This window comes from Tiliqua scincoides, chromosome 4, assembly GCF_035046505.1.
Source record: "Tiliqua scincoides isolate rTilSci1 chromosome 4, rTilSci1.hap2, whole genome shotgun sequence".
NCBI lineage: Eukaryota > Metazoa > Chordata > Lepidosauria > Squamata > Scincidae > Tiliqua > Tiliqua scincoides.
The window spans coordinates 7779516-7793801 of record NC_089824.1 but is presented as its reverse complement, the minus strand read 5'-3'; the positions used below and the strand labels follow the sequence as shown (position 1 = coordinate 7793801).

Sequence of the window (14286 nt, the reverse complement as noted above, 5' to 3'; positions counted from 1 at the left end):
GGGGGCGTTGCAGACTGATTTCATTCTTCTACCAGGGCAGCAGGAGGGGAAAAAGTCATTTTCCAGTGTCAGATGCTCTTGACACTTTTCTCAGCCAGGCCCTCTAAGAATCCTTCTCCTTTGCGTGGAGCACTGCAAAAGCAGAGTCTTTAGGTTGCTCAGCTACATCCGGTAGGTAAACAGGCAAATCTGTGGCAAATTCTTTACATTGTGTAGAGCCTCTGACCTAAGGCGTACAGCCAAGCCCACATAGCTTCCTTTCTTCAAGTGAAGTGAACTTTTGCCTCACCTTAAAACTGAAATACTTCTGCCATCTCCCCATCGAAGGTTGTCAATGTCTGCCTTTCAAAGCCTCTTTTTCCACAAGCCGCAAGGTGATGGGTGATTCTTCTCCTTTAGTGACCTGATTCAAAATATGCGAAGGACTTCAAGGGTCTTGAATTTTTATTATTTGGGGGGGGGGGTCGGGGGGGAGGACTCATGTAGAATCACAAGGTTGCTATTCAGGTTGTAAGGGCCTGATCCTAACCAAAGGGTGCCCAAAGGATGAAGTGACACCAGCACTGGCTCTACTGCATCTTGCAAGCAGCCAGAGACCATGTGGGGTGGAGAGGTAAGTAAGCATTTGGCTGACTTACCCTATTCTGCTCCTGCAAGGGCTCTCTTTGGATCAACACTCTCTCTGGATCTGTGCCAGCTTTTTAGCTGGCAGAAATCTGAGTATAGGCAAAAGGACATGTTGGGGCCAAAATGGAGGGGAAGAAATTGGTATAGCCATTGCTGCCAATACTTGCCCTCTGTCTGCTCCCATCATACCTCCTGAGCACTGATCCCTGTCCCACTCTGACCATGTTGCTGCCTTACCAGCTCCGATGGATGGAGACCTTACAATTGGCAAGTGCAAGTAGCTGTCTGTGCTTGTGGCCTCTTTGAGCTCGCCAGCAGAAATGCCAGCCCATTGGCCGAATGTCCCTTCTGCTGGCTATGACCCATAGTTAGGCCCATAGTTAGACCTATGACCCATAGTTAGGCCAACGGAAGTTGCATTCTGCCAACAGGAAACCCAGTTAAGATTGGGCTGCCTGCACCATGCAATATATCTTTTGGCCCAATCCTATCTCCGATCATTGCCAACAACGCAACCGTGCCAGTGGGTCATGTGCTGCATCCAACAGTGAGGGGTGGGGGGGGGGTGGTCAGGAGGCTTACCAGGGGTAAAGAAATTTTTCTATTTACCTCTGTGAAGGCCTCCTGATGGCCTATGGCTCTTCTCACACTTTTGCAAGCTGTATAGCTGGCATCATTGGCATCATTAGTAATGCACATTGGGGCAAAAAAATCTAAACTTCACATATAGGCTGATGGGTTCTGAGCTGTCTGTGACAGATCAGGAGAGAGATCTTGGGGGGGGGGGTGGACAGGTCGATGAAAGTGTCGACCCAATGTGCGGTGGCAGTGAAGAAGGCCAATTCTATGCTTGGGATCATTAGGAAGGGTATTGAGAACAAAACGGCTAGTATTATAATGCCGTTGTACAAATCTATGGTAAGGCCACACCTGGAGTAGTTTGTCCAGTTCCGGTCGCCGCATCTCAAAAAAGACAGAGTGGAAATGGAAAAGGTGCAAAAGAGAGCGACTAAGATGATTACTGGGCTGGGGCACCTTCCTTATGAGGAAAGGCTACGGCGTTTGGGCCTCAGCCTAGAAAAGAGGTGCCTGAGGGGGGACATGATTGAGACATATAAAATTATGCATGGAAAGGATAAAGTGGATAGAGAGATGCTCTTTACACTCTCACATAACACCAGAACCAGGGGACATCCACTAAAATTGAGTGTTGGGTGGGTTACGACAGACAAGAGAAAATATTTCTTTACTCAGTGTGAGATTGGTCTGTGGAACTCCTTGCCACAGGATGTGGTGATGGCATCTGGCCTGGATGCCTTTAAAAGGGGATTGAACAAATTTCTGGAGGAAAAATCCATCACGGGTTACAAGCCATGATGTGTATGTGCAACCTCCTGATTTTAGAAATGGGCTATGTCAGAATGCCAGATGCAGGGGAGGGCACCAGGATGCAGGTTGTACTTGTTGTTTTGTGTGCTCCCTGGGGCATTTGGTGGGCCGCTGTGAAATACAGGAAGCTGAACTAGTTGGGCCTATGGCCTGATGCAGCGGGGCTCTTATCAATCCGAGGACAGAAAAGGGGTTGAGTGGGTTCTAAAAGAAAGGATCACATCCTGCCACATGCTGATGCTGCTGTGATCCATCCCCTGCTTCCCCCAACAGGGTGGGGCTGCGATCACCACTTCCTTCTCTTGCCCTTAAACTCCCCCTGCCTACCGCTCCCTGTCTGTGGCGCGCCCCTGTTCCCAACTTACTGGAGCCAGTGCAGCCCAGGCTTCATGGTGGAGAGGATGCAAAACTGCCACTGCTTTGCAGCCGCTGGAATCTCTGACCTGGGAACAGTGTGATATTTGAGCCACTGCTGGGCTTTGTACAACAGCAGAATGCTTGTTCTACGGTTGTAAAATAGCCACAGGATTTGGCCGTTTGACTTCTACAATATCAGATTCTTACTTACTGGAGAATTGGCCTTGTAATTTTACTTGTGCAAATCGTGTTTGGAAATCCTTAGAACTGTGAACATTGGGAATGAGACTCGTGCAGTGGAATGTAAAGTAGCAGAGCAAAAATAGCTGGAAACTAAATTTGAAAAATCGCAAAAGCAAGACCCTCCATCTCCATCTCCTCCCCTTCTCCAGGTCCCCACATCTGATACTGCTTATGTTTTCCCTGTGAGTTGCTTGCATGTCAGGGCAAGAATGGACTGTTCATAGGGGAGATGCTTTGCTTGAATCACCTGGCTGTATGAGGGAGTACATTGTTTGCAGAGGCTGCAGGATGTGGTCTCCCCTGCCCAATGCTGAATTACTGCAAGCTCCTTGGGGCAGGAATCCGTCCTCTTGTACTTTGTACAACACCATGCACAATGATGGCTATAAGAGGCTATATATATTGCACAACATTCCAAGCACAATGAGGGCTATATGAAAAAATAATGGGGCATGCGCAGGTGCTGAAAAGCTGCCCAGAGGGAAAAACATCATAACCCTAATTTTAACATGCATGTTTGCAGATTTACTTGCAACCTGCAGTTGTTGCTCTGGGAAATAATTTTAAAGACTTGTTCTTACCGGCAGGGCTGAGTTTCCAAGCTTCTACTGTTACTGAGCATTGCACATAAATGCACTGGACAGCTGCTTGGGGAGTAGTTTCATGATCCCACTAGAAACCGCAGCCCTCACCTTAGTCAAACAGCACCGTGAGGGATGATTCTGAATGGAACCTTTCATAAATGACCCAAGAGAAAACAAAAACTCGACACCAGTGAAAGCTTTTTGCAAGAAGGCTTAGTCCAGCATGAAAGAGGCAAAAACCACAAAGCAAAGTTCCTTAAATATTTTGGCAAACAGATTTATTTGCCCTCAAAATGCTTCTGGGATTTCTCTTTCAGAAAGAAAGCAAGCATCATAATTGCTTGGAATAGAGCCCATTTGCTAAAATCACAATAATTTAGACACTCTATTTTTTTTTAATAGGAAAGCATTGATGCCATAAAAACCACATAAAAATAGCACCTTTAAAAATATATAAATAACATTTGTCTCTAGCACTACATTCTAAGGAGCAAAGCCTAAGAGTTCCTTTTTTGAAATACTGGACATTGTTCATGGTTGCTTGACAAGTGTCCAGATTCTGCAAATTGTCACTTCAGGGACAAACAGCTCCTTTTGTAGAGGGTGGTTTTTGCAGCACAAATGGTGGAGAGAGAGACGGAAATTCAGGACCACAAGGTTGGCTGGAGCGGCTGCTTTGAGCCTTGAGCTGAGGGAGGTAGCAAACCGGCAGAGGGTGCCCAGCAATTGCCTGCTGCCTCTGAGTAACCCTCAACCTGCCTGGATGTTCCACCTGGCCACATGCCTTTTCAGGCATGCTGTCCTTAGAGACCCAGTGAGAGGAGGCGGAGGGGGGCAGCTGAACTCCAACGCTACTACTATGGTCCTGATCCTGATGGCTGTCCACGAAGAGGATTACCCCTTCCTGACTTCCTCCAACACCTAGCAATCCTTCAGTCCCAGCCAGCTTTGAATATGTGCCATATGGAGGAGGAAGTAAGGAGGTGACGGAGGCAGAGTTACCATTGCGGGTGCAACCTCCTCTTCCCATCCTTCCCTGCTGACTAGCACTTCTTCAGAACAGACTGGTAGTAAAAGAGGCATCTTTTCCACTCTCAGGGTCCAGCCAGTTTCAAAGAAGCCCTGGGCAGCAGAAGAGTAAGGGGCAGATGGCGGTGGTGATTGGCAGGACACATGCACAAGAAAAGGAGAAGCCTGGCCCTGACGCCTGAGACAGCATGCCAAATGCTGCCCCCCCTTTTCTCAAAGATGTGCCAATTGCTCCCCTCACTCTCCAATGTGTAGCTCAGCACTCTGTTCCCCTCCACATTCCCCTTCCTCTCTGCCCCCCTCTTCCTTTTCCAATCCAGGGGGTGGAACAATGAGAATCTGTGGAGCTGGACAGAGACGGGACCCCAACACTGCTGCCTGATGTGACTAATTGACTTCATGGATGGAGCAGCAGAGCTTCAGTTCAGCTTCAGTCAGGCCTGGGGAAAGCACTGAGCTCCCTCTAGTTGCACTCAAAGCTTCCCCACCCCCAGCAACTGTTAGTCAACTTTCCAAAGACCACTTTTTGTTCACTTCTGCCTCTAAACCTGTTTGTTGAAGATGAAGATGAAGTGTTGTCTAGCTTGGCCTGAGCTTTTGGACACTAGGCTGAATTTAAAGCCAAGTAAACAGATGTAAAAGTATACAGATTCCACAACAAGCAAATGACCACAACATTTCTCTATTGGTGTGTGCATGTCCACTGAATTGGGGGGGGGGGCTGTATTTTATTTAACCAAGGGATTTGTGACATCTGGGACAGACAAGGGCAAAACAAGATCTTTGGAACCAGATCCAGGTCTGGGAAGCAGGATCTCCAATGACTCCTTAAAAAGTGGTATGGGAAGAAGAGAAACAGTGAGTGGGAGAAGGGCAACTTAACTCTCATCTTCCCCACCACATTTCCACATGCAACCCCCCTTTGGCTGTGGTGCTGTCCTTATTGCTTTGCATGTTTGGTGTGGCTGAGGAAGAGGAGACTGCTGAGAAGTGGTCAGAGGGGAAGGGCTTAGGTCCATCTTCAGTGGCCCATCCCTTTCTCCTTCCAAATTGCCCCACCTTCCCACTGCACTGCTTGGTGAAGACCTGGCCTCCCAGACACAGGGTTCCACTGAATGTCTAGTTCAGCTGGTGGGGTGGGGGGTGGGGTGGAGGATGAAAATCTGCACTGTTTTTGTTTTTTTTAAATTTTTTGGACTATTCAGTGTCTATGCTTCATTGTCAACATTTGTATTTAAAAAAAATCTTTTAAAAAAGTTTTAAAATTTGCCCTGATATTAGAGGAAAACAAAAATCACATCATCTCATGAAAGAATAACAATGAAGAGTTTCTTAATTATAATAAACTTGACCGACCAGCAGCATTTGATGGTTTTAGTTGTCTCAAAGGCCTCCCATAGAGAAGGACATGGGAGTGGCTGGATCTCTTGGCTTCCTGGCTTCATTCAAGTTTCAGAAGTGTGTCTGTCAGAAGTCCAAGGGGGCTTTGCCCTTTAGGGCCCCTTGACGTTGCTGGGCCTGGCAGCCAGGCTGGCATAGTAGGCACACTGAGAAGGGTCACATTGTCCATTGGCACCTGGAGGGCCCTGGGGGCCCATCAGGCCAGGAACGCCTGCTTCGCCTTGCGGGCCTGGAGCTCCAGGCATCCCGTCTTTGCCGTAGCCAGGTTCACCTGGAACACCTATGGAAGAAAGCATTCTGGGTAAGTTCACTACTAGAAGCTGAGTCAGGTCTGCTGCATAGTCAGCAAACGGAGAGCATGCACTGCTGACCATACACATGAGCTGCAATAGAAGGTTTGTGGTGTTTCATGTTTACACAAAAGTGGCAACTACTGTAAAAGTCACAGAGCAGAAAAATGGGATACACATTTAAAGCTAAATAAATCAACTGAAATATCAAAATCATCTTATATTAAAAAGCATTGAAACCATTCTTGATCACACTGAGGATCTTTTAAAGTGGTATATTTAAGTCAAAATGTGAATTTCTCATATCTCTGTAATGAGATTATTCCAAAGTACCATATTCATGGTCAACCATTTATTTGATGTGTTACTTTATTTACCACCAAGAGCTGCAGGCCTCCTGCGTCACCATGAGAGCAGACACTGCAAAAAGCAGTCACCAGGGAGACTCTATTCGCATGTATCCAACAGACCTATCAGGTTTTGCTGCCCATGGACCAGGAAAACAAAGAAGTCTGGGCAAGTGTTCCTGAGCAATAGCAATTTTTGATTTCCCATGTGGCTGAAACACAAATAATGGTCCAGGGAACAAATTGTATTCATTTGTCCAAAAAATGCTATCCATCAGCAAAAAAAAAAAAAACAAACAAATCCCCCCCCCCAAAAAAAACACCCCTTGTCTGCTTATGTTTTTTTCTAGGCAAAGAAGATGTTTGTGGTCCAGGTTGCACATCTTGACAGGCAGCATTCTCACACTGAGCATATCAAATGACCACTTGCCAGAGTTTGATGTCCTTAAGTAGATAGAACCTTTCAAATTGTAAAAATCCCTACGGGGATTTAAATTGCCTGCCCATGTAAACCGCCTTGAATAAAGTCCGAGGAGAAATCTGAGGACATAGAAAGGCGGTATATAAATGTTGGCAACCTTCAGTCGTGAGAGACTATGGTATCGCGCTCTGAAAGGTGGTTTTGGAACATCGTCTAGTGTGACTGAAAAGGCCAATTCGGGAGTGACAATCCCTTCCACAACGGGAGCAAGTGCAGTCTGTCCCTGGTCTGTCTCCCTGGCTATGGGCCTTCCTTCTTTGCCTCTTTGCCTCAGACTGTTGGCCAAGTGTCTCTTCAAACTGGGAAAGGCCATGCTGCACAACCTGCCTCCAAGCGGGCTGCTCAGAGGCCAGGGTTTCCCACTTGTTGAGGTCCACTCCTAAGGCCTTCGGATCCCTCTTGCAGATGTCCTTGTATCGCAGCTGTGGTCTACCTGTAGGGCGCTTTCCTTGCACGAGTTCTCCATAGAGGAGATCCTTTGGGATCCGGCCATCATCCATTCTCACGACATGACCGAGCCAACGCAGGCGTCTCTGTTTCAGCAGTGCATACATGCTAGGGATTCCAGCACATTCCAGGACTGTGTTGTTAGGAACTTTGTCCTGCCAGGTGATGCCGGGAATGCGTCAGAGGCAGCGCATGTGGAAAGCGTTCAGTTTCCTCTCCTGTTGTGAGCGAGGAGTCCATGACTCGCGGCAGTACAGAAGTGTACTCAGGACGCAAGCTCTGTAGACCTGGATCTTGGTATGTTCCGTCAGCTTCTTGTTGGACCAGACTCTCTTTGTGAGTCTGGAAAACGTGGTAGCTGCTTTTCCAATGCGTTTGTTTAGCTCGGTATCGAGAGAAAGAGTGTCAGAGATCGTTGAGCCAAGGTACACAAAGTCATGGACAACCTCCAGTTCATGCGCAGAGATTGTAATGCAGGGAGGTGAGTCCACATCCTGAACCATGACCTGTGTTTTCTTCAGGCTGATCGTCAGTCCAAAATCTTGGCAGGCCTTGCTAAAACGATCCATGAGCTATATATATCCGGTATATAAATACCTGTATTGTATTGTATTAAGTAGGGGAAGCAGATGGTGGCCCAGGTGAAAGATTCTGGACATCAGTGTTGCACAAACACACCTGGCCTGCTTTCCCCCCCCCCCCCCAAACCACACAATAAGGGTGAGGGAAACAAATTTGTACCAATATATTGCTTGACAGGGCTTTGTTCTGAGTCTCCCAAATCCAAACCTACATCCAGTATATCTTAACAACTCACATGAATAAACCAGGACCCACCTGGAATTCCTGGAGGTCCTATTTCACCCCGCTGTCCGATTCCAGAATCTCCTTTTTCTCCTTTGTCTCCTCTTTCACCTGGTGAGGGAAAAGGCAGTTTTTTGAAAATCAGAGTTTACAATTCTGAAAAAAAGACAGGGGAAGAAGATCCTGATCAGGACAATTTGACCTCCATTGATCTATACATTAACATGGATCACTGAACTCTATAAATAACTAAAAGAATCTGAATTTAACCTCCCTCTGGTGGGCCACTGTGAGATACAGGAAACTGGTCTAGATGGGTCTCTGGCCTGGTTCAGCAGGGCTCTTCTTATGCTCTACCCCCATTTCTTATGCAATGTATATGCTTTTGGTGCTTTTTGGTTCATTAAAGTATATGAATATGCTTTTGGTGCTTTTTGGTTCATTAAAGTATATGAACACTTGTGCTTGGTGACAGATTTACAGAAGTTGCCATTGGAGGAGATCTCAGGTTCTCCATCCATTTCTTTGAAGCCCTCCCATTTTTAATCTGTTGGCAGTGGAGGTCTATTGAGAACAGGGAAATATGCAGTCTGAGTTCAGACCCATGGTAATGCCAAACTATGATTAAACCATGATTAAACTATGGGTTAGCATTACTAGCATGAGCCTGGACTCACATGCACTGTCCTCCCCTCAGTGTGCAAGGTTAAGAAATTGGCAGCTTCTGTTTGTAATTTGAAATAATCACATAATTTGTCTCAGGTTGCCAACACTTGCCCAAGAACACTGACAATCATAAAATTTTGGATAGTCATTGCAATGCTCTGAAAATAAGGTTCATAATATGAATGGATCCAGTTTCAATCAATCCTGTTTTCAGTATTAGCAAAATAGATATAGAAGAAAATTGGTATGAAAGTTCTGAATACAGCAAAAGATCAAATTTAGATAATTTTTAAAAAACAGAATTCATGAAATATTTCATTTTTTAATGAAATGACAGCTCCCCCCCCCCGGTTATTTATTCATTATTACAATTACTTATATACCCTTTAGAATGTCAGTATGTTCATAATGCAGAAACCAATAGTCCAGAAAGTTGAAAAAACAAGACAAGTATATTTGAGATCTCAGGTCAGTCGCTTCTTGCCATGCTTCAGGTTTGCTCACCTTTGGGGCCTGCTGGTCCTGAAGGTCCTTCCAGGCCTGGTTGCCCAGGTCTTCCGGGTTCTCCTGGAGGACCAACCCTACCTGGAGGGCCTTCCTTCCCAGGTGACCCTGGGGGACCAGGTCTACCTTGAGGCGCTTTGATGTGGGATGGCTGCATCTGACTCATGAGGTAGGATAGTCTGGCTGCAGAGAAACAGAAAGGATGGTCACTTTCCTTCAAATGGTTCTACAAAATGCTAAAAAGCTGCAGTCTCTGCAGTCATAAGTATGAAACTTTACCTAATAAATTCAGAAACTGCAACTAAAAAAGGCATATAAAGTCCCCCGCTTGTCTATACACAATGCCAGGGCCAAATGAAAATGGATTTGTGGGAACACAGAATGCAATTCAAAGGCAGACAGCTAATTTTGCCAAGCCTTATAAGAAATTCTTGGGCTTCTCTTGACATTCCTCCAAGTGCTTGGTCTGTGGAGGAACCATCAAAGTCATGAAGGCAATTTCAGGGGCAATGCTAATTCTAATTGATTTTAACGTTCAAAATTGGCAAGCCTTCTTTTTATATCCACAGACTATATGTTTGGGTATCTCAGGGGTTCCAAGCAGCTGTTCTCACCATCAAGTTGTTTTCCTAACTCTTCTTGAATGAGCCTTCTTAGAGTATCCACTGATGGAGAATCTCCCTATAGGTGAGAGAAAACAGAGACTATATGGATGCTCCATTAGGATTTGTGGCTTATATAATGGGCCATCATCAAGAAAAGATTCAGTTACTGCATTGGCTCTGATGGCATTCCAGAGAGATTTCAAGGTATGATGAAAACCCTTCCCAGTCCCTCACCATTCTCTGCTTGTTTCTACTTATTTTTGAGCACTTCTCCCCAAAAGTTCTTATGCAAGTTCAGCTGTCTACAAGAGGCTGGAATATCAGCAGCCTGCATCTGCCCTTTGTAGAAACTCCATTTCCAGCAGTCATGTGTAGTTACGATGGTATGGGTAGTGACGATAAATCCTCCTTGCCTAGAGACTGCCATGCCCTTACGGAATGGGCAGCCAAACCTGTCTGTCTCAATAAAGGGGTGGTATGGAGGGGCAAAGTGGTTTTCACTTGTCCAAACAGGTAACTTGATGACATCAAACCAAGGTGACCTAATTCCAAGCACAAGGACATTCTGTGAGAATTCTGCGTGGTCAGCTGTGAAAATTCTGGTACATGGAAGGCACATCCACGTACTCTCCAATAAGGGCAGGGATCAGAGATTCCTTCAACAATGTAAGAAGCTAGCACAGGGGAGTGCATGTATTGCTAGATGCATTCAATAATTTTATTTTGATTTCTTTGCCTGTTTCCTTCCAAGCTGCATGAGAAACTTCACAATTTTAGCAAGGTTGGAGGAGTCTGTGCACTTTTTCCTGAGTAGGTCTGAGTAATAATCCAGCTTCATCTGCTGAGCATAACTGGCTATGGGGTCCATTTGATCATTTAATAATTGACAGAACTTGTTTGCTGATACAAAAGGGTAAAATAACTGTTATAAATGTGTGCATTAAAAACAAACAAAAATTCACTGGTTGAAAAGCGGTATATAAATACTTTAATAATAATAATAATAATAATAATAATAATAATAATAATAATAATAATAATAATAATAATAATATTTCTCCCCAAGTCCAGTTTCACTGACTCACCCTGGGCCCAGGAAAGCCTGGCTGCCCTGGAGGACCTGGAGGTCCACCTTGCCCTGTGTCTCCTGACGGTCCTGGTGGCCCCATTAATCCAGTGTGCCCCTTGCGACCAGGAAGTCCAGGATCACCAGGTGGGCCCTTCTCTCCTGCTGTGCCTTTTTCCCCTTTATTTCCAGGATCTCCCTGTTGAATGAAACCAGCAGTTAGTTAGTCCAGTTAGTTCTTGGAAACCAGGCATATGACAATTAATCTAATCAGGTCAGAAGTTTTAGGCTATAAATTTTTATCATGGTCTTCAAATTAAACACGCACACAAGTGCCAGTTATCTGCTATGACCGTGGATGCTTATTGGGACCTTGGGCAATTACCTATAAAATAGTCAGATCGGACAAGGGTATCAGGAAACAATCAAGAGGCCCCACAGGGGTTGAGCAATATCTAGGCCAGCACCATGGCAACTTGTCAAACAAGCAAATGCATTATTGTTGAAGGAAGGAAGGAAGTGATATTAGGCATCATCTCTCAACTGTTACTGGCCCTTGTCAACCTTGCTGAAAACACGTTGATATCAAGGGCACACACTGACATGAGTTATACTTTCCAACCAGAGTCAGCCCGTCCATGAGGTCAACTGAAGTTGCCACTTCAGGCAGCAGACTGGGAGCCCATCTCTGTCTGCTTACTTACCTCCGTGGCTTCTCCTTTTTGCACGCTCTCAATTGGAAAAGGAAGTGGGAAGAAGAAATGTGGAGGAGAGGAGAACTTTGAAGAGTGGGGGCTCAATCGTATCAAACTTTCCAGTATTGACACAGCCATGCCATTGGGGAGTGCACTGCATCTTGAGGTGGGGGGGGGGGGAGTCATGGAGGCTTTCTCAAGGTAAGGGATCCTCAGGGCTGCATTGCACCTGCATTGGTGCTGGAAAATTTGATAGGATTGGGCTGTAAGAGCAGAGCCTGGCACATCACTGGAGAAGGGAGTAGCATTTGGCATCCTGCCTCAGTAATCAGGAGGGCTTGGGTAGACTTGGCACCAACTTACCCTTTCACCTTTGCTTCCAAGTTCACCTGGTTTCCCTGGAGAACCCTGAAAGGAAACAATAGGTCTGAGACAGAAAAAGCCAGTATGAAATGATTTATCAAAGGTTGCAGCTTCCTGTGGGATTCTCCCCTTAAAAAGAGAGAAATTAAAACACCTCAACATGCTTCATTTATCCTATATGTGTTTATTATAGAGAGCTGCATTCATACCAGATGAACAGCCAACAGAGATGAATCAGGGCTGTACAGCAGCCTCTTTGGATTCTCCTGAACAGCACCTTCTGATTTGTGACAAGCTTCTCACGTGGAACAGCAGCATGTCTCCGCATGGAACCTCAAAGAGGTATTTGAGGGAGGTTTGTGGAGTGGTCCAATTTGTTCTGGTTTCCCCACCTGAAAACTTAAGCCTCTAAACTTGCTTTGAATGATGTCACACAAAATGTCTGTATAAGGCCTAATCCCTTGAAGTAGGGAATACTTGCTTCAACTAATGAGAGAGAGAGAGAGAGAGAGAGAGAGAGAGAGCAGGTGGGAGGCAAAGAGAAAAGTAACTCACAGGAATCTGAAAGGGTTGGGTAATTGAAAATCTGCTGGAAGAAAGCTAGGAAGGCATGTCTGTCAAAGAAGAGAAGTAGTAACAGTGAAAGATTCAACACTTTCAAAGGCTAACCGGGGGCCCACACTCTATCCCTTCCGTTTGGAGCACAGCACTGGAAATCTTCCTAGTTCTGTGACTCTGGTTCTAGGCGGGCAACTATCTATAGTAACAAATTGTCTGTCCCTCTGCTGAACAGTTGCCCTAGAAATAGAGCTGCAGAACCCAGACGAGTCTCCCGGAAGCCATAAGTGACTTCACAAGAGGAAAAGACCATAGAGGTCTTCTGAATTTTCTTATAGAAGAAAAATGGTGAAAATTGCTGTTCTGGATGGAGGATTTTTTTCTGTAGGAGCCACAGAACCTCACTTTGAGAAGACTAGCACTAACACACTTCATATATATAAAATAGAATTTATGAACAATAACAGTTTGGTTATATAGATGCAATGCAATGTAACAAGTATATGATATATAGAAATAGAGGGGTTCTCTTCAAATAATAACTTTGGAAATATCACTTTTGCTTCACATCCTTAAGGAAACACCACCTGCGTCTTACAAAGACATCACAACACTTACCTCTTTCCCTGGAAGTCCTTTGTCTCCTGGTTCTCCCTGTAGAACAGGAAACATAAACAGCATTATAGCCATACAATCAGAAAGGACTTCTGAGAACCAGATGCACTAGAGCAGGGGTCTCTAAACTTTTCGGCCAAAGAGTTGCATCAAAAATCTAGCACAGTGTTGAGGGCTGGGGAAAAAAATTAAATATAAAATTTAGATAAATATATTAGAGATGGAACTTGAATGAATGAATGAATGAATGGGCTCAAATGTCCAGGATTTCTCCAAGCACCAACACAGCCCAAGAAATAAAGCACACACTTACATGGACCCCCATTCTACCACCCACAAGCACAACTCTGGTTGTGTTTGGTCAACTGGGCCAGAGTCTCTTTGTTAAGGGTTCATCCCTGGGACTGCTAGGTAATTTACTGGCTGAATAGTAGCAGGCCTGAAGCCTTGACCTGACTAAGCCAGCACAGCATCCTGGGAGCAAAAGGATGATGAAATATCTGGTGATCCATACCAGGTGACATTCCCTCTGTTGTGTGTGTGTGTGTGTGTGTGTGTGTGTGTGTGTGTGTGTGTGGCAGCACATGCCAAGTCAGAGTGACTCTGCAGATTTTACTGCTCTCTGATTGGCTGCCACTTATATATATTCCAGCAGGAGCAAGCTGGGTTGTGGGAGATGTAGAGTGGATTTTGTGCCGAAGGCTACGTCAGTGTGATCAGTGATTCGTGTACCATTTGTACAGTTTGGACTGTTGTTGTTGTAAATATTGTACATAGTAAAGAGGCGTTTGGTGGAGGACTTCTGCCTTGTGTCGTCTTTGTCGCTGGGAGTGTGCGCTCCGACCTTGGGAGATAGGCAAGCCGAGCAACCTGATAGCAGCTAGCTGCGTGAACGTCTTCTCCAGCTCGCAACACTCTCAGGGGATCAGAGGTTGGCTGTGGGCCAGATAGAGGCTCTCCACAGGCTGCATCTGGCCCCCGGGCCGGGGTCTGGAGACCCTGCACTAGAGGTTTTCCTTTTGGATTTTGTTTTCCTGCCACTGTTCCCATCAGTTCACATTGTTCCATCATAAATCCTTAACTAACAAGATTAAGTTCTTAGTTCCATTTGCAGTATTAGCATCTGGATTTGCTACTTACAGGAGGTCCTCGTGGTCCCATGAATCCGGGGAGTCCTGGGCTGCCAGTTTCACCTTTGCTTCCTTTAGGACCCTT

General features: G+C 45.5%; 1 protein-coding gene across 1 annotated transcript in view; it reads right to left on the bottom strand.

Moving 5' to 3' along the window:
• Positions 1–5722: 5722 nt before the first annotated feature.
• The window catches only part of COL22A1 (collagen type XXII alpha 1 chain), a 165780-nt gene continuing 157216 nt past the window's right edge, over positions 5723–14286 (bottom strand). Inside the window, exons 56-63 of the mRNA XM_066625564.1 lie at positions 14212–14283; positions 13075–13110; positions 11899–11943; positions 10860–11039; positions 9784–9850; positions 9170–9352; positions 8033–8110; positions 5723–5910 (exon numbers count right to left, since the gene is read on the bottom strand). Coding sequence (XP_066481661.1) covers positions 5723–5910; positions 8033–8110; positions 9170–9352; positions 9784–9850; positions 10860–11039; positions 11899–11943; positions 13075–13110; positions 14212–14283 — 849 coding nt within the window. The remainder of the gene's footprint in view (positions 5911–8032; positions 8111–9169; positions 9353–9783; positions 9851–10859; positions 11040–11898; positions 11944–13074; positions 13111–14211; positions 14284–14286) is intronic.